Source organism: Indicator indicator, chromosome 4, assembly GCF_027791375.1.
Source record: "Indicator indicator isolate 239-I01 chromosome 4, UM_Iind_1.1, whole genome shotgun sequence".
Lineage (NCBI taxonomy): Eukaryota > Metazoa > Chordata > Aves > Piciformes > Indicatoridae > Indicator > Indicator indicator.
In genome coordinates, this window is record NC_072013.1 from 32,476,108 (window position 1) to 32,495,865 (window position 19,758).

The following is a 19,758-nucleotide window of genomic DNA, read 5'->3' on the forward strand; positions in this document are numbered from 1 at the left end:
AACAGAAGTACATTGAAAAGCAGGAATCTGAAATTGCTACACAGAAAAGCATCTCAAGCTGGCTGCACTTCATGAGCTTGTGTTTCTTGTTCAACCTACTGGCTTTGGGCTTGCAAAGCTGGGAAAATGGGATTGTCAATGTCAGCAAAAGACCAGCTTTAATTGAAATTTCTCAGCCTTTGAATATTATATTAACCTTTTAGGTCTCATTTGTGGGTAAATTGTTATAGCTGTCTTGAGATCAATGAGTGAAGAGAGCCAGAAGTGCCTTAACTTTCCATCATTTACAAGGCCGGTAGTGATAGGATGAGAGGGAATGGATTGAAGCTGGAGGAAGGGAGATTTAGACTGGAGATTAGGAAGAAATTCTCTACAGGTGGTGAGACCCTGGAACAGGTTGCCCAGGGAGGTCATGGATGCCCCCTCCCTGGAGGTGTTCAAGACCGGGTTGGATGAGGCCTTGAGCAACCTGGTCTTGTGTAAGGTGTCTCTGCCCATGGCAGAGGGTTTGGAACTAGGTGATCTTTCAGGTCCCTTCCAATCCAAACCACTCTGTGAACCTATGAAGCTGAACAGGACCTCAGCTTTGGAGAGGACTCAAATAGAAGTTTACTTGGTTGCTCTCAGTTACTCTGTTTATTTTCCAAGTTGCATGCTGGATGGTATTGGCATCTTTTTTAAGCAGGCATTTGAGCTGCTGGTTCAAGCTCTGTTTGTTATCCTTTAATTATCTTTGTATTATCTCAGTTTTGCAAGAGTTTCCTGGTTCTGAATGAAGTAAGGTGAAAGAGGGTAATGTAAGCCAGGTCAAGCTGTGCAGGGTTTAAATTGGTGTACACTGTCTCAACCAGTGTGGTGGCAGGGAACAAATGATATCATTGATGTAGTAGTACAAGATGAAAAATGAAGGCAAATTGTGCACAGTTATTACTTTTCATGCTGTGTTCTGATGGAGTCCATAGATTTTTCATGCCGTTTATATTGGATGTGATGACACAGTTTAAAGATCTTTGCAAAAAAGAAGTAGCTGGGGCACGCAGATAAATCACTGCACACGTGTGCTGTGTCTTGCAGATACAAGTCTTATGAGGAGCAGCTGAGAGAACTGGGGTTGTTTACCCAGGAGAAGAGGAAGTTCAGGGGAGACCTTCTCATTCTCTACAACTCCCTGAAAGGTGGTTGTAGTGAGGTGGGTGTTGGTCTCTTCTCCTAAGTAACAAATGCGTAAGGGCAAGAAGAAATTGCCTCAAGTTGCACCAAGGGAGGTTTAGGTTGAACAAGGACAAATTTTTTTTTTTTCCCTGAAGGGGTTGTCAAGCTCTGGAATAGGCTGCCCAGGGAAGCGGTGGAGTCCTCATTTCTGGAGAGATTTCAAAGCCATGTAGATACAGAGCTTGGTGACATGCCTTTGTGGTGACAGTTCTGGGTTAACACTTGGACTCAATGATCTTAGAGGTCTTCTCCAACCAAAACCATCCTATGATTCATAGATTTCATAGAATGGTTTGCATTGGAAAGGACCTTGAAGATACCTAGTTCCAAGCTGCCTGCTGTGGGCAGGGACACCTCCTACTTGACCAGCTTGCTCGAGGCCTCATCCAACTTGCCTTTGAACACCTCCAAGGGAGGGGGCGTAATTCTATGATACAGGTTTTATTTTAACATTATTTTTCTTCTTTGGAAGATTTAGGTGATTATCATAATGCAAATCATGCATGTTAATATCTTTTCACATCATTAATTACAGCACTTGTATTCTTTTATTCTTTAGATTTGGGGGGAAAGAAGCCCTTTTTGTGTAAAATAATAAATCCTTTGTTGCAGTCTAGATCACATAAACTATTTTTCCTCTGAAAGTGGTAAAGTATCTATGACTAATTAAAATAAAGTGCTTTTCATTGGCTCATAATCCCTGCCATTGAAATTTATTTGGAAAATGTTGAATAAATAAACCATGGAAGTGTTTAACCAGCCAAATATATTGGTATCTTTCAGTCTGAAGCACTGCAGATTATGTGGCGTAAGACTTAAGGCAGTAAAGAAATCAAGGCAAATCCTTTCCTGGGGGTGGGATCAAGATGGTAGGGATGAAGACAAGTAACAGTTCATACTATAGATTTGGAATTTGGTATTGTCAAGAAAAATAAGTTAAATTACAACAAGGTGTAAATGTCTTCAGTTTTTAATTCTCCCATAAAACAAAAACAACTGAAAGAATTTGCAGTACCTGAAAGGAGCCTACAAGAAAACTGGGAAGGGACCTTTCTACAAGGGCTTGTAGTGATAGGGTGAGAGGGAATGGATTGAAGCTGGAAGAGGGGAGATTTTGACTGGAGAATAGGAAGGAATTCTTTACAGTGAGGATGGTGAGACACTGGAATAGGTTGCCCAGGGAGGTTGTGGATGCCTCCTCCCTGGAGGTGTTCAAGGCCAGGTTGGATGAGGCTTTGAGCAACCTGGTCTAGTGGAAGGTATCCCTGCCCATGGCAGAGGGTTTGGAACTACATGATCTTGAAGGGTCCTTCCATCCTAAACCATTCTATGAATTTATGTCCCTGTCAAGTACAAGGGGGTTGGAACTAGATGATCTTTAAGGTCGCTTCCAACCCAAACCCTTCCAACCTAATCATCTGTCTTTGGGTCTGAAATTATTTATGTTTCCATATAAACACCCTTTCCAGACCCATAGTCAGATATAGTAGTTTATTTTATTCTCAATGTAAATCACCCTGTGAGGATTTTATAATTTTTTTCTTATTTCAGACATGCCAATTTTTCCTGGCTGAGCCTTTCTGGAAAAGGCACTGCTCATCTTACATTTGAGAGCTGCCTTTGAGTGCTGCAGACAGATCTTGTAAAGAACCACTATGGGAAAGTCTCTCTTGGGCAAAAAAGAGCCTGGAAATGTTTATTTTAATGTTTAATGCTAGAATTGTAGCAATCTGTAGGTGGAAATTCCCATGTGAAAAGCTTAAAGCCCTTCAAAACTGAAAAAGAGGTGTCTTGTGTTAATTCAATTTGGAGTACAAAATAGTATTCATGTTGTTATTACTTTTTTTGAAAGAAAAATCTTTTTAGATTTGGAAAAAAATTATCTTTTTGTGGATTTGATGAATGGAGCCTCATCAGAATGTTTAGTCAAGAATTGAGGGATTGCTTGCAGATTTTTCCCAGTAGGGATCATTGCTTCACCAACAATGGGATCCTTTCTCTACCCACACATATAATGTGCATTTCATTTTTTCCTGCAGACAGTGCTGTCTTTGTAAGGGCAGCCTGACTGGGTCTGTGGACATTAACTGTACTGAAAAACGTCGATCTCTGGCAGGTGTGAAGTCCAGAGGAATACAACAGAGGTTCAGGGAAGTTCATGATGAGAGTCTACTTTATATGGTGACAACATTGCTGTGATTAACTTTGATTTCATGAAAACTAAATGCTCTTGCTTCACACTTCATTGATGGGATGCAGACTCCAAAGTTAGTTTCAATTTTCATAAACGGTTGAATTTTCTTGGTCATTTGTAGTGGCTGCCAGCTTTCACTGTGAGAGTGATGAGGCACTGGAACAGGTTGCCCAGGGAGGTTGTGGATGCCCCCTCCCTGGAAGTGTTCAAGGTTAGGTTGGATAAGGGCTTGAGCAACCTGGTCTAGTGTAAGGCTCCCATGGCAGTGAGCTAGGAATAGATGATCTCTAAGGTCCTTTACAACCTAAGCCATTCTGTAATGTTATGATTCTGTTCTTCTGATATATTTGGGATTAATTTTTCATTAAATAACCATGCTGTTTGAACAGTCCAACCTCTTTATTCATCCAATGGATCAGCAGCATTAGAAATTCAGTGCACAGCAAGTGGCTTCTCTCTGACGTAGCTATTTTAGCAGTGCAGTCAGAAGCTGAATGGCAGAACTGGGTCCTGCACTGCTCTTGTCTGCATTTTGGTCAGGCCAACAAGACCTGAGTCATCTGTGTTATTTATAGCTGAGGATGCAGGGAGATCAAAGAGTTTGAATGGAGCTTTGGGGGACTTGGGAGGGGTGAACTGGTACATTCGATGCCTGCAGAGAAAACAGTGATCTGTGGGAAGTTGAGATGAGAGGCTGGCAGTGCTTGGAGCCATTGTTTTGAGAAAGTCACTTTGTGTTGTGCCATGTTACACAGAGGAGCTGTTTTATAGGGTTGCCTGCAGGATTCCTAGTCACAAGAATACTTGGGTAACTGGAAGAACACATCTGCCAGCACCAGGTGAGGGACAGTGGTAATCTTGGCTCCTTGCTCCCAATCATCTGCTTCCAGCTTCCTCTTCCCTCCTTGCCACAGGCTTTCCTGCTGTTCCTTGCTGATCACTGCAGGACCAACTTAAGGATGCCATCACCCACAAATGTGCCCTTCTCGTGTTACAAGGGTGTTAAGAGCTTACCATTCCTTCTAGTACTGTGGAAACAGTGTTTTCCTCTAAATCCCTTATTTGAAACGTTTCACAATTGGTTTTGTAACATTCTGAGTGTTGCTTGCCCCGTGGGGAGATTATTGCAGAGAGGTTTTCCTTTTGCTTTCATAGCTAGTAGCTGCAGTGGTCTGAGGGATGAATTCAGAATAGTTTAGGGGTTCCAAGTAACTATGGAGGTGCTTGTAATTCTATTGTGTACTCACCTGCAAGCAATTAGTATGTATACACTTCTGGTGTACACTAGTATCCAGGAGCCCAATGAACACTAGTGCAGGGGTGTTTAGAGATGCTTGGTCTCTGAGGAGGAAAACCTGAGGAATCTGGGTCTGTTTAACCTGCAGAAGAGCAGGCTGAGAGAGGATCTTCTCATTGTTCAACAAAATCTAAAAGGCCAGGGGCAAGAGAATGGGGCTGGACTCTTTTCAGTGGTGCCCAGCAACAGGACAATAGGCAATAGGCACAAATGAGAATCCAGGAGCTTCTGTCTGAACATGAGGAGAAACTTCTTTGGTGTGGGGGTGATGGAGCCCTGGAGCAGGCTGCCCAGAGAAGTTGTGGAATCTCCTTCTCTGGGGAGATTCCAAACATTGTGATTTGGGCAACCCTGCTTTGACAGTGGGGCTGGACTAGGTGATCTCCAGAGGTCCCTTCCAACCCTTACTAGTCTGTGATTCTATGACACCATCAGAGGGAGTGGGACCTGTCTGGTGTGGGTGTGGTGCTCTGTGAAGCAGATATTTGTATGACCTGTGCTAACAGAGCAGTGTGACCAGGCGAAAAGCTCCTGCCCTTGGCTGGGTCATCTTGTCCAGCTGCCTTTGTATTGGAGACAGATCAGATAGATTTTTGCCTTTTGCTCAGTAACACTGAAATCTCCATGCTCTCCTGTGTTTCTTCTTTTTTTTTTTTTACCTATTTTTAATTAACTGTTTCTTTGCCTGTATTGTTTCTTTTCCAAGATGTCCTTACCAGCTTTATTTCCCGCCTTCTAGGTAGATTTTTGAGTAGTAAAGCCTTTTTTCTTTTTTTCTTTAACTCCATTTTTCTCCAACTTCTTCTTTGGGCTTGGGTTCTTAGGTGCTTTGGAGAGCTAATCTTGTGTGATTAGTGTGCCCACACAAGAGATGTTTGCATTTGGCCAAGTGTCAATATGTAGGCAAGATACAGCAGCATACATCAGCATGCACTGGAGGTCAGTGGTCCAACTGCTCCAGGGTCTCAGTAGACTTGGTGCTGGTCCCTTGAAGCTGAAGGTTGGTTCTTACAGGCTTAGGGACCACAGGCACACACCGTTTTAATTCTTGATTATCCAGATGATGGAGAAATTCTGAGCTGAGCTGTTGAATGTTACTGTCTCATCTTGCTTGCATTGATGAACTTAAGAGGAGAAGCCTTATTCGATACAACCCCAGTAGTTAGTGTGGGCTATCAAGCACAGTTTGATGAAGAATTAGCAGCAGAATATGTTTTTTCATAGAGACTTCTCTTTGGTCACATGGGCAGGACTTGCCAGGCACTCAGCTTCCTTGTTCAGAGCGCCAAAACGAGAAGGACAGTGTTCAAAACCAGCCCTTGGTGAAAGACTAGTTTTCATAAATAACATCTTTTAGCATAAAGGGTGATTTTAAAGATGATTGAGGTATGATTTAGGTTATTGTACGTGCAGTTCCCAAAGCAAACAAGGCTCTGTGCAGTCAGGGTAAGCATCACTAGGTTTATACCTCCTCCATGTTCTGCATCCCCTTGATAAATTTGAAACCAGGGGTTATTGTCAGATTTTATAGAGGAGCATGAGTCTTGCTAAGCTGATAATGTGTTGAGAATTCAAGGCAACTGGGTCAGTATCCCCTTAAAGCTGGACTGCTATTTGAGCTTAACCTTTAATAAATTTTACAGAATCTGCATCTTTGTCCAACTCTCACATCCTCACACACTCTGAAAATTTAGCTTCACTAGCTGATATGTTTGCAGATGAACATTACTTTCACTACTCATTTCAGCCCCAGGGGAGAAGGTCCTGTCCTAACTCCCAGTGGGAGGACAAGGAGTAATGGGCATGAACTGGGACCCAGGAGGTTGCATCTGAACAAGAAGAGAAACTTCTTTGCTGTTAGAGTGTTGGAGCCCTGAATCAGGCTGCACAGAAAGGTTGTGGAGTCTCCTTATCTGGAGAGATTCCAAACCCACCTGGACAGTGTGATCCTGGGAATTCGCTCTGGGTGACCCTGCTTTAGAATGAGGGTTGGACTAGATGACATCCATAGCTTCCTTCCAACTCCCACCAGTCTGTGTTTCTGTGTTTCTCAAGGCATTTGTGGTTGCCTCGCTTAGGGGTCCCAGCAGCAGCAGAGTAACTTTCTCAGCAGCACATGAACCACAATTCCCTTTCCTTCTCGTCTGCTGTCAATTTGTGATTTGTTGCATAATTTTTTTTTTATTTATTTTAGAAACAGAAAAGATCCCTGTAATGCGTGGACAGTGGTTTATTGATGGTACATGGCAACCTCTGGAAGAAGAGGAAAGCAACTTAATAGAACAGGAGCATCTCAACCGCTTCAAAGGCCAGCAGTTGCAGGAGAGCTTTGACATGGAAGTAGCAAAACCTGTTGATGGGAAGGAGGGTAAGATTGTGTTTCATTCACTGTTTTTATAGTATGTTCCCTGGGAAATTGGAGTCTGGTTTTAAACTCATAGAACACTTTGGGTTGCAAGGGACCTTTAAAGGTCATGTAGTCCAACCACCCAAAGTCTTCTTAAGTTAAAATGTGATCTGTAATGTTTTCCATCCAACATAGTGGTTGAATGTTGTTGCAAGGCATCAGTTTGCTCTCCCATTTTTCAATGCATCCCAGTGTTGTAGGATTTCCTGTTGCAACATGTTTGATGAACACTGCAAAATTATATTTATGGGTAAACTTCTTGTTCCTATTTTGCTTCATGTTGCATATCTTTAATTGTATCTCACTTGAAACTGAAATCTCTTGATGGAACAAGAAGAGTCAGTGTCCAAATGCAAAGTGGCTGTTAGCTGTCTGGGTAACATTCTTAATTCTGCCCTGAAAGGAGTATCAGTTTTACAGATCACATTGCGTTTTCCATTCTTGGTCAGTCTGTGGTGAGTAGTTCTCAGCTATAGTAAATCTTGGACATTCATTCCTTTATGGAAGTCCTTATATTTTGATGACCAGGCTGAGGACATTCAATTAGTGTTCCTGGGAATCTCAGTCAAATGCAGTTAGCTTTTTTGAGAATAGCCATCTGAAATGGCTGATCCATTACTTAAAGTACCCAGTGACATTGGTTGCTCAGGGTAAGTGTAGCACAGAAAAGTTTAAGTATTTTTGGCTTTCACACTTCTGTTTATTGCTTGTCACTTGGTGAGCAATCTACAAACTGCAGGCTGCAAGTGCAGAGGCCTCACAATATATTTTAGTAGGAGTTTGGTTGTGTTATTCTTTATAAAACAACTTTACATTTAAACTCTTTTAGTTAAACTGTGTAGGAAACAGTTACAGAGTGCAGGAGTGGCTGTGTTTTGGCCTTTGAGCATGGAGGAGCTCTTATATGTGAGCTGCATGGACTGCACAAAAGTATGAACTTGTAAATAAATTGGGAGCAAGGCAGGATTTCAGGTGCTTCTGTGATTACTGTAAGGAAAAACAGAATATAATCTGTTGAATCAGGGAGGTTTTTCAACAGTACAGAGAGAACTAAGTTTCTAACTCCCCTTAAAGCTACAAAGGAGTCTCTGAATATTTTTTTCCTATTTGTCCCACTTTAGAAGATCTTTTCCTCTAGCCATGCCTACAGCACAGTCTTTTTCAACAGCTCTGTCAAGCAGGTGCATAAAATGATGTGAGCCCTGAGCTACAGCACCATACCAGTACAACCACCCTTTTAAAAGGCATTTATACCTGTATTTCTGTCTACTTGTACTGATCTATTATTCCAGTGTACTGGTACAAAGCTCAGCATTGTTAGTACAGCTGCACCCTGTTTGTGGTAGGGGTAGTCTGCTTTTGCATGAAAAACACATCTCTCCATGCTGCTGAGTGCTTGTAGCTTTTGGTGGCTTAATTCTGGAAGGGAGGAAGATAAAGAGAGAAAGGAGGGAGGGAAGGATTCAGTTGTACCTGGATTCTTCTTATTGAGTAAGGAAGAAAGTTCAGGTTTTTTAAGAAAAAGTCTGGTCTGCAGAGCAGAAATTTTCAGATTTGAGGTTGAAAGAATGATGAAAAAGACATAATCCCTAATATATATGCAAACATAAAAGATTAGGGAAAAAAAACCTCCAAAGTCAGATACCAGTACATTTTTTAAAACTAAAGTCAAAAGAAAACAAAACAAAAAAATGAAAAAAACACAAACAAGAAAAACAAACAAAATACACACACAAAAAAAAGAAACAAAACAAACCACAAAAAAACCCCACAGAAAAACCACACAAATAAAAAAATCCCCATCTATGTGTGCAGAAGCTGCAAAATGGGCTGTCAAGTTGCCAATAGCTTTCAATACATTTAGTTGAGGTTTTTTTTTTGTAGTAATAGGAGAGTTGCAGGAAAATTACAGCTACCAGTAAGTGTGAATAGTGGTTTTGTCATTATAATGTGCCTCTGAATACATCTCTGATCAGCTGGCATCCATGATTGCCATCTGCACGTGGCACTGGGAGAAGCTTTACAACTTGCATCATTTCTGGTGAAGTAAACATAATTAGTTGGAGAAGTGCTGAATTCAGGTTATAAATTCCTTAAATGCTACAATTTGTTGTAATTGCATACTGTATGAAACATATTATGGTCCCATCAAGGTGGTTGTTAAGTCTACTGAGATCTCTGAAGTGGAGTATCCATGGCAGGTGTTGGTGTGTGACAGCTGACTCCCCACATCACCACAGACTAGCAGGAGGTCTTCATGTCAGGGAGGGATCCTGAGAACATGAAACTTTCACTTCATTGACCCTGTAGGAGCTCTGTCTCCTAAAACCAGGCCAGAGGAATGCTACTGAGGTCCTGGTGCAAGCAGATGCTGCAAGGGCATCACCCATTTCCTCCAAAGCTTGACCACACTGTTTCACATCTTACCATCCTGGACTCTGCTTTGATCCTGACCAAATTCCAAATAGGTTTTCCAGTTTAAACAGTTTGCTGTTGATAAAGGAAAAGATGTCGCCATAAATGGTTGGACTTGATGATATTAAAGGTTGTTTCCGACCAAAACAATTCTATGATCTTTAAGACACAGTAGCCAGGAGGAAACCACACTGACGCGGATAAGGAACTGGGGGGGTTGGCTGCATCTCATCTTCTTTGTTGGGAAATTCAGTGTCTGCAGCCTGCATTTAATGCAAATCACACATTTGCACAAATTTGCATATTGACAGATTAAGGAAGGCACTTGTCATTGCATAAAGTAATTTTATATCATTTTTCTGAGCAGAATGAAAGTCATCCTATTGTCATTTTGTAGTTGCGTTGAGGAGCAGAGCTTGGTGTTTGCCACTCCAGTCTGTGCTAAAAGCAGTCAACTGGGATGACACCTTAAACCCCTAAATGAGATGCTGCACTGCAGTAACAGTATATGTGGGCTTCCAGGTCTGATTTGTTGATCTGCTGCTCTGTTGAGAGATAGACAATGTTGGGGAAGATTTTAAGACCCCAAATTAATTTGTCTGGTACTTGGTTTTTTCATTCAGGTAGCACTAAACTCTTTTTTCATATTAGCATTGCTTGTCCTTAAGAAGAATTTATTCTTCAAACTTAACATATGTTAAATTAACATCAACATCCAGAGCAGTGCCCAGTTCTAGGCCCCCCAGTTCAAGAAAGGCAGGGAACTGCTTGAGAGGCTACAGCAAAGGGCTACAAAGATAATTAGGGGACTAGAACATCTGTCTTATGAAGAAATGTTGAGGGACTTGGGGCTTTTTAGCCTAGAGAAGGCTGAGGAGAAATCTATCAATGCTTACAAGTACTTAAAGGGTGGGTGTCTGGAGGATGGGGCCAGTCTTATTTCAGTGGTGCCCAGTGACAGGACAAGGGGTAACAGGCACAAACTTAAACACAGAAAGTTCCATCTAAACATGAGGAGGAACTTCTTTAGTTTGAGGGTGGTAGAGCACTGAACAGGTTTCTCAGAAAGGTGATGAAATCTGTGTCTCTGGAGTCATTCAGAACCCCCTTCGATGCTGTCCCCTGCAACTTGCTCTAGATAAACCTGCTCTGGTGGGAAAATTGGACAAGATGACCTTCAGAGGAACCTTTCAACCTCTATAATTCGGTGATTCTGGAACAGAAGATGTGACATTTTGATCTGTTTTTAAGTTCCAAATGTTAAATATTGGATATTAACTTCAGCCCTTAAGATATGGAAATGTATGAGTTGCTTATGTGATCAGGTTGGGAATGGGTTATATCTCTCTGCAGGAACACTGACCTTTCTCATACTACATCTACCCACTGATTACACTTACTACTGTAAGATAATTCCATAAATATTTCTGAGAAAAACCTAGATTATAATACTTGTCCTGTGAAGCAGCACTGCAGCTGAAACCACTTGGAAGGGAATAGGCAAAGGATACTTTTTTAGCAGTCAATAGGCTTAGAGCTCCCAGAACCACGTAAGATTTGGAAACTGCTTTTGATGCAGACAGTGAGTTCAGGACTTAGCTAAAGTAGTCCATTAAAGGAGCAGTGTTCTCAAGAGATTTCAGTAATATCAAGGCCATTGTAAGATAAAACAAGACCATGAACTCGGATCATAGCAGGTTCCTAAGGGTTCCCAAAGCAGATGTTTTGCTAACGGCATTAACTGCAATAAAGGCAGCAATGTTCAGACCAAGAACATCTTGATGGAGGGTCAAAGTCACTATTTCACTGTTGATTTTTTTCGCTCTTGCTCCGTGGTCAGAGCCCACATATCCCTTGCTGTGAGTTCCTCAGTCACAGAGGAGCTCTTAGCAGGCAGGTGCCCCCTGTTTCAAGTGCAGGAAGGCAGTCAGAGATGGAAGAGTAGCTTTTGTCACACACTGTGACTTTCGTCTGCAGGGTCAACCTGTGGGTTCAGCAGTTTACCACAGTAAAATTGTCATCTCTTGCCTTCCATGTCTCAGTGATGGTGTCAAACAGCAGAGCAGGAACAGCACGAGCTCAGCGTGCTCCTGGGAAAGTAGTGGTGGATGGTTTCTCCCACTGCTCTAGGCTAGCATGAGGGCTAGTTCTGATTCTTCCATTCAAGACCATGAGCAGTGGCTCAAAGGGTACATCATAAAATGGCCCTTGGTATCAATAATACCCTCTACCAGCTTTAATGTTTGTCTACAGGACAAGTCTGGTGAGGAGCAGCTGAGGAAACTGGAGTTATTCAGCCTGGAGAAAAGGAGGCTGAGGGAAGAGGTTTGGGCTCTATAGAACTTCCTGATAGGAGGTTGGAGCCAGCTGGGGGACTGTCTCTTCATTCAAGCAACAAGTGATAGGACAAGAGGAAATGGCCTCAACTTGTGCTAGGGGAGGTTTAGGTTAGACATTTAGAAACATTTCTTCATGGAAAGTGCTGCCAAGCCCTGAAAGAGGCTGCACAGGGCAGTGGTGGTTTCCCCATCCATGCAGGGATTTAAAAGCCATGTAGATGTGGTGCTGAGGGACATGGTTTAGTGGTGGGCTTATCGTTGCTGGGTTAACAGTTGGACTTGATGATCTCAGAGATCTTTTTTCAACCAGAATGATTCTGTAATTCCATCTCTACCTTAAGAATACTTGGTTAGCTGTTACTATCACAACTACAATTGAGTACCTGTCATGTTGTTACTCCATCATCATTTTCAGGTATGACCTGACAATTCTAATTAAGGATGAAGTGAAGCTGAAAGCTTAATATATATGATAGTATGATAGGAATAGGTGTAGTTCAGTGTATTTGCACAGAGAGATGCTCAGAACTCCTAAGCAACCTGATTCAGCTGGATTTTATCCAACTTAGTCAATCCTGCTATGTGTAGACGATTAGAGCAGACAAGCCCCAAAACTCTCTTTGACAGAAGTTATTCTGTGATCAAGTTGATGATTCTGTGATAGATGATAAGAATTGTAGAAAAAAATCCTGTGGGTCAGAAACAGAATTTTGCTAGTGCATTGATTTTGAAAAGGCATTTTTGTTTTTTTTTCTGGAATTTCAGCACGTGGTTACATGCCACAAAAACTATGGAAGTTGCATTTGGAATAGTTGTGGGATTTTTTAAATTTTATTTGAAATAATATTTTCTCTCGTCATAAAATGTATATAGATTCTTGTCACAGCCTGCTAAGGTTAACCTTTAGATGGGAATGTCCCGAACACAGAGTCACACAGGTCAAGAGGGGTTTCTGGAGATGGTCTAGTCCAATTTCCTTGCTCAAAGCTACACAGTCAATGAGAGCAGGTTGCTCAGGATGTTTCCTATGGGGTTTTGACTATCTCCAACAATGGAGACTCCACAGCCTCCCTGACCAGTCTGTTCTAGTGTTTTACCATCCTCACTGTAGCATTTTTTTTTCCTGTACTCTTCTTGGATTTCCTGTGTACATGCTTCTTGAGTGTTGAACTGCCAGTACAATATTCTGCAGACTAAATTATTCCATCAAGTCTCAAGTGCAGTAGCTATGAGCCTAATTTTCCTCTCCTCTGATGTGAATAGTAATATACTTGACTTGCATCCTCATTAAGGCATCTGCTGACAGAGCTGTTAGCTGAGGCTGCGAAGATGTGAGATCCTGGACTATTATCAAAGCCCTTGACATAACCATGGAATATCACTCATGCTGGCATAAGTTACTGGATCATGGAGTATTAATTACTCCTGGTGTTTGTAAAGGAAGATGTCATTCACTCACACTCTCCTGATTGATTTCACAGCTTAATGACTGGGGATTCAGAAGCTGGAGAGTCTTGGTTTCTCACTGGGTTTTGAACATGTTTTCTTGACTAAATCAGGTTTATTGAGACTAAAACATTTGGAAATTAAGATTTATTTGTGTGAGTGAGGGGCCCACAGAGAAGGGAAGGTGTAGATTTGTAGGACTTTTGGCCTTGCTCAGGAAGCCCTGAAGAAGTGTGAAAGGTTGTCTGTCTATTATGCCTGAGTTAACAGTGCAGACAGGTTCTCCTGTTGTGGAAGTGCCAAGAGCAGCTTCTTCCTGCTAACATAGGTTGACCTGCTCCTTAGCAGCAGCTTTCACTTAACCTTCCATATTTCCTTCCATAATCACCCCATACATAAGTCCCTGAAAAAAGAATCCTTTGGATTGCTGTGCAACATTTCAGTATCTTCACGAGGAGTAAAATCAAAGATGATTGAAAGTCTCACAGAAGCTATGGTCTTGTCTTACCATCAAGGAGAAGCTCAGCAGCAAAGCATGAGTCCACACTGTTGCATTTCACCACAGAAGGCAGGAGTTACAGAACAGGGTAGAGTAGGGTTATTTTGTCTAATCTAGCTTTTAGTGATCCACTTACACTCCTTGGGGAAAATTATAGAGGTGTGCTTAAAATTAAGTTGGCTTTTGCTTCTTTCTCAAATGTTTGGTATATACTTAAGAGGGGTTACTGGGTTCTACCCTATAGAAATAGCTCATTTGTGCTTTTGTAAGTATAAGTGCAAAGGTACTTGGTGAACCTGATTATACTGTGTCCCAGCTGTCCTTTACTGATGCTTTTAGCTTTGTTGTGCTATCGTAACTGTTAATGAAGAGGGAAGAAATTAAATTTGGCTAATGTGACCTGACACTTTTGCTACAAAACCAGTTTTTTTTTTTTTTAAATGTGTATACAGAAAATATGCCAACTTTTTTTTTATTTTCTGCCCTCCTAAAAATGATAAATACTAATAAAAAAAATTACCCCCCTTTTAAAAATTTTACTTTGAAGCTCAGTGTTTTTACTTTTAGTTCTCTACTACCTCCCTCCCTTCTCCCTCCCTTCTTTGTTCAAATGGAGAGGATATAAGGAGAAGTCAGAGGCTGCATGTCTTAAGCGAAAGCATTCCCAAGGTACAGTAATTGTAGATTTATCTTTTTTTTTTTTCCTGTAGTATTCCTGGCTTAGGAAGCTTGAAAAGCTAGTTTGCTTATCCCAGTTAAATGTGTTACATTTACATGCTTCAGATTCTTGAGTTGTATTCATGCCATTTCCTTCAAAATGGAAGGAAAAAGCATCTTAAATCTTAGAAGAAAAAGCAGAAGCCTTGTGAGTCTTAGAGCAAAGTAGATGCTAACAGTAGTAACAGCAGTAATCCTTATTATAATTGTTTGTGAATGTAATGAAAACTGTAGAAGTTTGTTTCTTATGCTCTTTATATTATAGTTTGGCTTTTTCAATAAACAAAAAGCAACCATTTTTAGGCTGGGTAATGTCAGAGAAGGCATGGAGGGGGGTTGTATTAGGTAATCCTTGTCACTTTTTATTTTTGGATAGTGCATGCATCCTTAATTTTATGTTGTAAATAATTTTTACTGCAGCTTTTATATTAGTGGAATGAAATGAGACTTTGCACATACAATATAAAAAGGGAAAGGCTGATGAAATAGGTGATAAAACCTTTGAACTTTGCAGCAGCTGACATGCAAATTTGTTGCTGAAATTGGGAGTAGATCCTAGAGGAGCTGTTACTGATTGCAGAGGCTCTAAAGTATTTGTCACTGGTCTTTCACTGCCACCATTAAATCCAGTAGTGATTAAACTCTTACTGACTGCAGTGTCTGTGGACCTAGACCTCTGGAAAATGCACCCTTGGATTAAAATGTAAAAGTGTATGGTAAGTTTAGAGTTATCCTTCTCATGTCGTATATTCTTCTAGCTCTTAGGGATGTTGTAAAGCATGAGAATTTATACTGAGATGCAGAAATGTTTGCCTTTTTATTTCCTTTCATTATGTTTTCCTATAATTTGGTCCAAATGAAAATGGTTGAAATCAGAATTTTTAACAGTAAACTTTTTCCTGTCTCTTCTCACACATGGAACTTGAATCTGTTAATGGTGATTAAGTGTTACTGTCTGGAGCAGTAGGAAAAAACTTCTGTCTTTTGTTTTGTAATTATAATTGCAAATTTATTTTTTTTTCTCCAAATCATGTTCAGTTGTAATGAATGTGCTTGAATTTAAAAGAAACTGCTGGTACAACAAAAAGTGACACTGATGAATTGAGAGGTGGTAAAGTGCAATGGTAAAAATGACAGCAATGTGAAACAACACTTTTTAATTAAGAGCAACAGCCCTTTTAATGGCTTTTTGTTGTTTACATAAATAAGAAAAATCTACAACTGTCCCTCAGGTTTACATATCAGAGCTTCAGAGCTGTTTAAGAAAGAACAATCACAGCCAAGTTATGCTCTTAGCTACCTGTGGCAGGCTCTTAGATAGAAACCACTGCTTACTGATGGCAAGACACCTAGATTTAAATTAAAAAAAAAATGAAAAAAAGAAGGCAGAAAAGGTTTTCAGACAGCACATATCCCTCTTCTGGTCTTTAGCCCTGAGTGGAATGGCAGTGCCTTTGTGGTGGAGATGGAGGTAAGATCAGCTCTCAGCATGTCAAAGATGCTTTCCTCTAAATCAATTTTGTCTTGAGCTCAGTCAAATTCTGTTAGAAGAGAATCACCCCATGCTTTGGTCTTGGCAGGGATGAGAGTACCACATGAAAAAAACACAAGTGCTTACCTTAAAAGATATTTTATTTTAAATGCCATGGTGAAATGTCATGTTCAAGTGCCTGTCTGTCTGTACTTGATGCTGGAGGTGTTCAGCTGCTCAAGCACTTTAGCTGGGAGGATGTTTACATGTGTGTGTCTCCAGCTTTCTCCATAAGTATCAAAAATAGTGCAGAATTTCTGCTCCTCACTTATTCTCCAGTTACTTTGATTCAAGATGAGTTTCTGCAGTCTTATTGAGATCAGATTCTTTAAGGCTTTAGGAGTAAGTATTCTGCTTTTTATGTTTAACTCTTCATTTTTCATATATAAAGGTTTTCACTTTTGGTGAAATGGAAGGTTTGTGTGGTAGCAACTGTCAATTTTTTCAGCTGGAGGAAGTACTTTCTTGATTCCTCTCTCTTCTCCTGTGCTTCTCTCCTTGGGTTTGCACAGCTTGCTCACTCCTGTCCAGCATCAGGTTGTCTTCCATATGCAGTGGAGTTGTGCCTTCCCCATACTCATACTCTAGGTGTCTGTCTTGATCTAATTTCCATGAGCTTGGCTTTCAGTCCCAAACTAGAAGACTAAGCAGTGTGTAGAATACCAAGGGTTTTCTGCAACTGGGGAAGATGCCCCTGAGGAGACACCTGCTAAGACGTCTATGCATATTGTCAATGTCAGAGAAGTAGTTCATGTTGAAATAAAGCTGTGAGAAGTCTGGTCCAGACCAGAGGGGGCTTCCTGTCCAATGGTTTTACAGGAGACCTTTTGTTTTCTGTCCCTGACATTCGGAGATGCTGTAGCTGCAGTCAGATCTCAGTGAAGCTCAGCCACACCCTGGCCTGGTGCTCTGGAGAGAATCCACAAACATGGAAAACATGTTTCTGAAGGACCCAGAAGGCAGAAGAATTAACACAAAGAGCATTCCCTTGTGCTATACCCATTGTCTAACCTGAACTGTCAATTTGACTGTCTCTGCAGCATGCAAGAGATGTCTAGGACAGTCACTGTTTGTTCTGCAAAGAGAATGTAAATCATGTTACCTCATCTTCAGGAAAACCCAACCTTCTTTTCTTTGTGATCAGTTTCAAAACAGCAGCAGCATCTCTTGTTATTCCACACCTGGACAGCAGTTTGCATATTTTGATTTCTTTTTAGGATGATGATTTTCAGACTGCAATCAAGTCTTCTCCAAAGACAGGGTAGTGTGGGGTTGGTTTTTTTTTTATTTCCTGCCTCACTATTAACACCCTGGGACTGTTGGCATCAGAAGCACATTTTGGTTGGACTCCTGAGAGTCTTGAGCATCTCCTCACCATCCTTGGTGCAGTGTTGGCCCTCATGAGGAGGTAGTTTGTTTGGGTTTTTTTGCAAAAAGAATATCTCCTGATTTGGTGATCTTGCGGGGCAGGGGGATTGGACTTGATCTCCGGAGGTCCCTTCCAGCCCCTACCCTTCTATGATTCCTGTGCATAGTGACATAAAATCCAATGTCTCTACCTAGATGTGCCTGCACACATGCCTTATGGATCCTTTATCCCAGGACTGATCTCAGCTCTTCTCTCAGTTGGGTTTCTGCCATGCAGATCCCTAAGGCTGTACCATTTTTACCTCCCTAGACACTGTCATTGCTAGGACGCAGTCTCGGTAAAGATAAAGCACAACAACAGTTGTCAAGTTGGGTGTCTCTTCTATTTTGAATGTATTTTCTTGCACATCAAGAGGGCCTGGAGCACACAATGACAGATTTTTCCCTTACTAGGGGATTTTGTTCCACATGGTTGACATCACATCCAGGATCTGAGGATGAACAGACTTCTCAATTTTACTATAAATTAAGAAAGACAAGGCAATGTTCCACCCCACCATAGTAAGAAGACACTTGCTCCTTATCCTGTTGCTGGGTATCACTGAAAAGAGTATGGCCCCATCCTCTTGCCCCCTGCCCTTTAGCTCTTGCTGATTACGGAAATGATCCCCTCTCAGGTTGCTCTTCTCCAGGCTAACCAGCCCCATGTCTCTCAGCCTTTCCTCCTCACAGAGATGCCCCAGGCCTCTCAGCATCTTCATAGCCTCTGATGGACTCTCTTCAGGAGCTCCCTGTCTCTTTTGAACTGTGGAGCCCAAAACTGGAGCCAGTATTCCAGATGTGGCCCCACTAGGACACTTTTTCACATTTTTCAGTGACTTGAGTCTCTATACTGCTGGTTTGGGCTTTGCTCAGGAGTGTGCACATGGACAGGCATTGAAAAGCAAAGCAGTAAATGTGTTGGCAAACAAAATTTGTGAAGAGATGCAAAACAAAATGTAAATATGTCAAGTTGCAAAATCTTGTCATCTCACTGGCAAATTGGTAGATTCTCTGTATGGCATTGTCCATACACGTGTCCTGGATCCTGCGGCTTCCCTAAAAGCTCCTGATACTTTGTGGTTTAAGGAAAACTGAGAAGCAAGAACAAATAAACACTTGTATTTTTATTCTGGGTGCTGGGCAGAAAGGAAGACTTTGTAGTCTAAGGGCTGTGTAGTCCAAGGGCTGTAAAAAGATCTGAGCTTGAGTTCAGTACATCCAGAGGTCACTGCCAACCCCTACCATTCTGTATAGATTAACAATACAACTCAGAGAAGTAAGTCATTCTGTTGTCAAGGGACAGGGAAGTATGTTCCTACTGAAGGTTTCTGGTTGTTTCATGTGGTGCTTGTGTTAACAGTAAGCCAAATTCTTCAGGTTCTCTTTTGAAGGCATTGCTAAATATGCAGAGAAATGACATTGGGTATTTCATCTGCAGTTCCTCAGTGCTTGCACGTGTTGTGTTTCGTTTTGATGTGTCCTTCAACACACGTGTTTGAGGAACACCATAAGAGTAAGAATTAGAAATTGTTCTTCCCTAGTGAGAATAATTAATGCGGGCTAAGGAAAACCTACTTCTTTCTGTATATTCTTTCATGTACTTGAATCCAGAAAGAGTTTCAAGTTGCTCCTTCCCAAACTGCTTTTCTTCACTGGTAATAAGTGACTCAGCCATGGACCCCTCTGCCTCTGCACTCTTTGGACCTTGAGCACAACACTCAAAAGGTATCAAGCTTCAAGCTCTTCTTTCTCAGCTTCCCCAGGAACATAATCAGAAAGGAATTTTAGCACAACAGCTTTTGAGGAGCTGCTAAACAATGCATAACACATCTCTGTTTGTCATGGAGTTGAGGGTGGAAGACAATGCAGTGGCATCTGCAAGGCGGTCTCATGCCTTTGCCACTAAACTGTGTGCCTGTCTCAGGACATCAGCCTCTGTGGCACTGTCTTTGAGTTCTTTTCCTTCCCCAGTTCTAAATAGAGATTTTTGGACCTGGACTCATCTCTCTGCCTGCAGAGATGTTTACGAAAGCATGTTCATTGATTACTGCTTGCTCTGGTCAGTCATTACCTTCAGCTGATGTCTGCTCTTCAAAGCCAAGCTTCTTCCTTTCCTGTTCTTGCTCTGTCAGTGTAAAACAGCAATACAGTTCTTGTTGGTTTTTTTGTTTTTTTTTTGAAGGGGTAATCCTTTTCTAATCCCCTTGTTTATACAGACTTCATTTAGGTTTTTCATCAGACTGGGTCAGGTCTATCTGCCTTGGCAAAGAAACCAAACATGCTATAGGAGA

General features: G+C 41.4%; 1 protein-coding gene across 1 annotated transcript in view; it reads left to right on the top strand.

Moving 5' to 3' along the window:
• Nucleotides 1–19,758, top strand: part of DDHD1 (DDHD domain containing 1) — a 76,485-nt gene that overhangs the window by 10,958 nt on the left and 45,769 nt on the right. Inside the window, exons 2-3 of the mRNA XM_054400679.1 lie at nucleotides 6,898–7,071; nucleotides 14,377–14,478. Of these exons, the coding sequence (XP_054256654.1) occupies nucleotides 6,898–7,071; nucleotides 14,377–14,478 (276 nt within the window). The remainder of the gene's footprint in view (nucleotides 1–6,897; nucleotides 7,072–14,376; nucleotides 14,479–19,758) is intronic.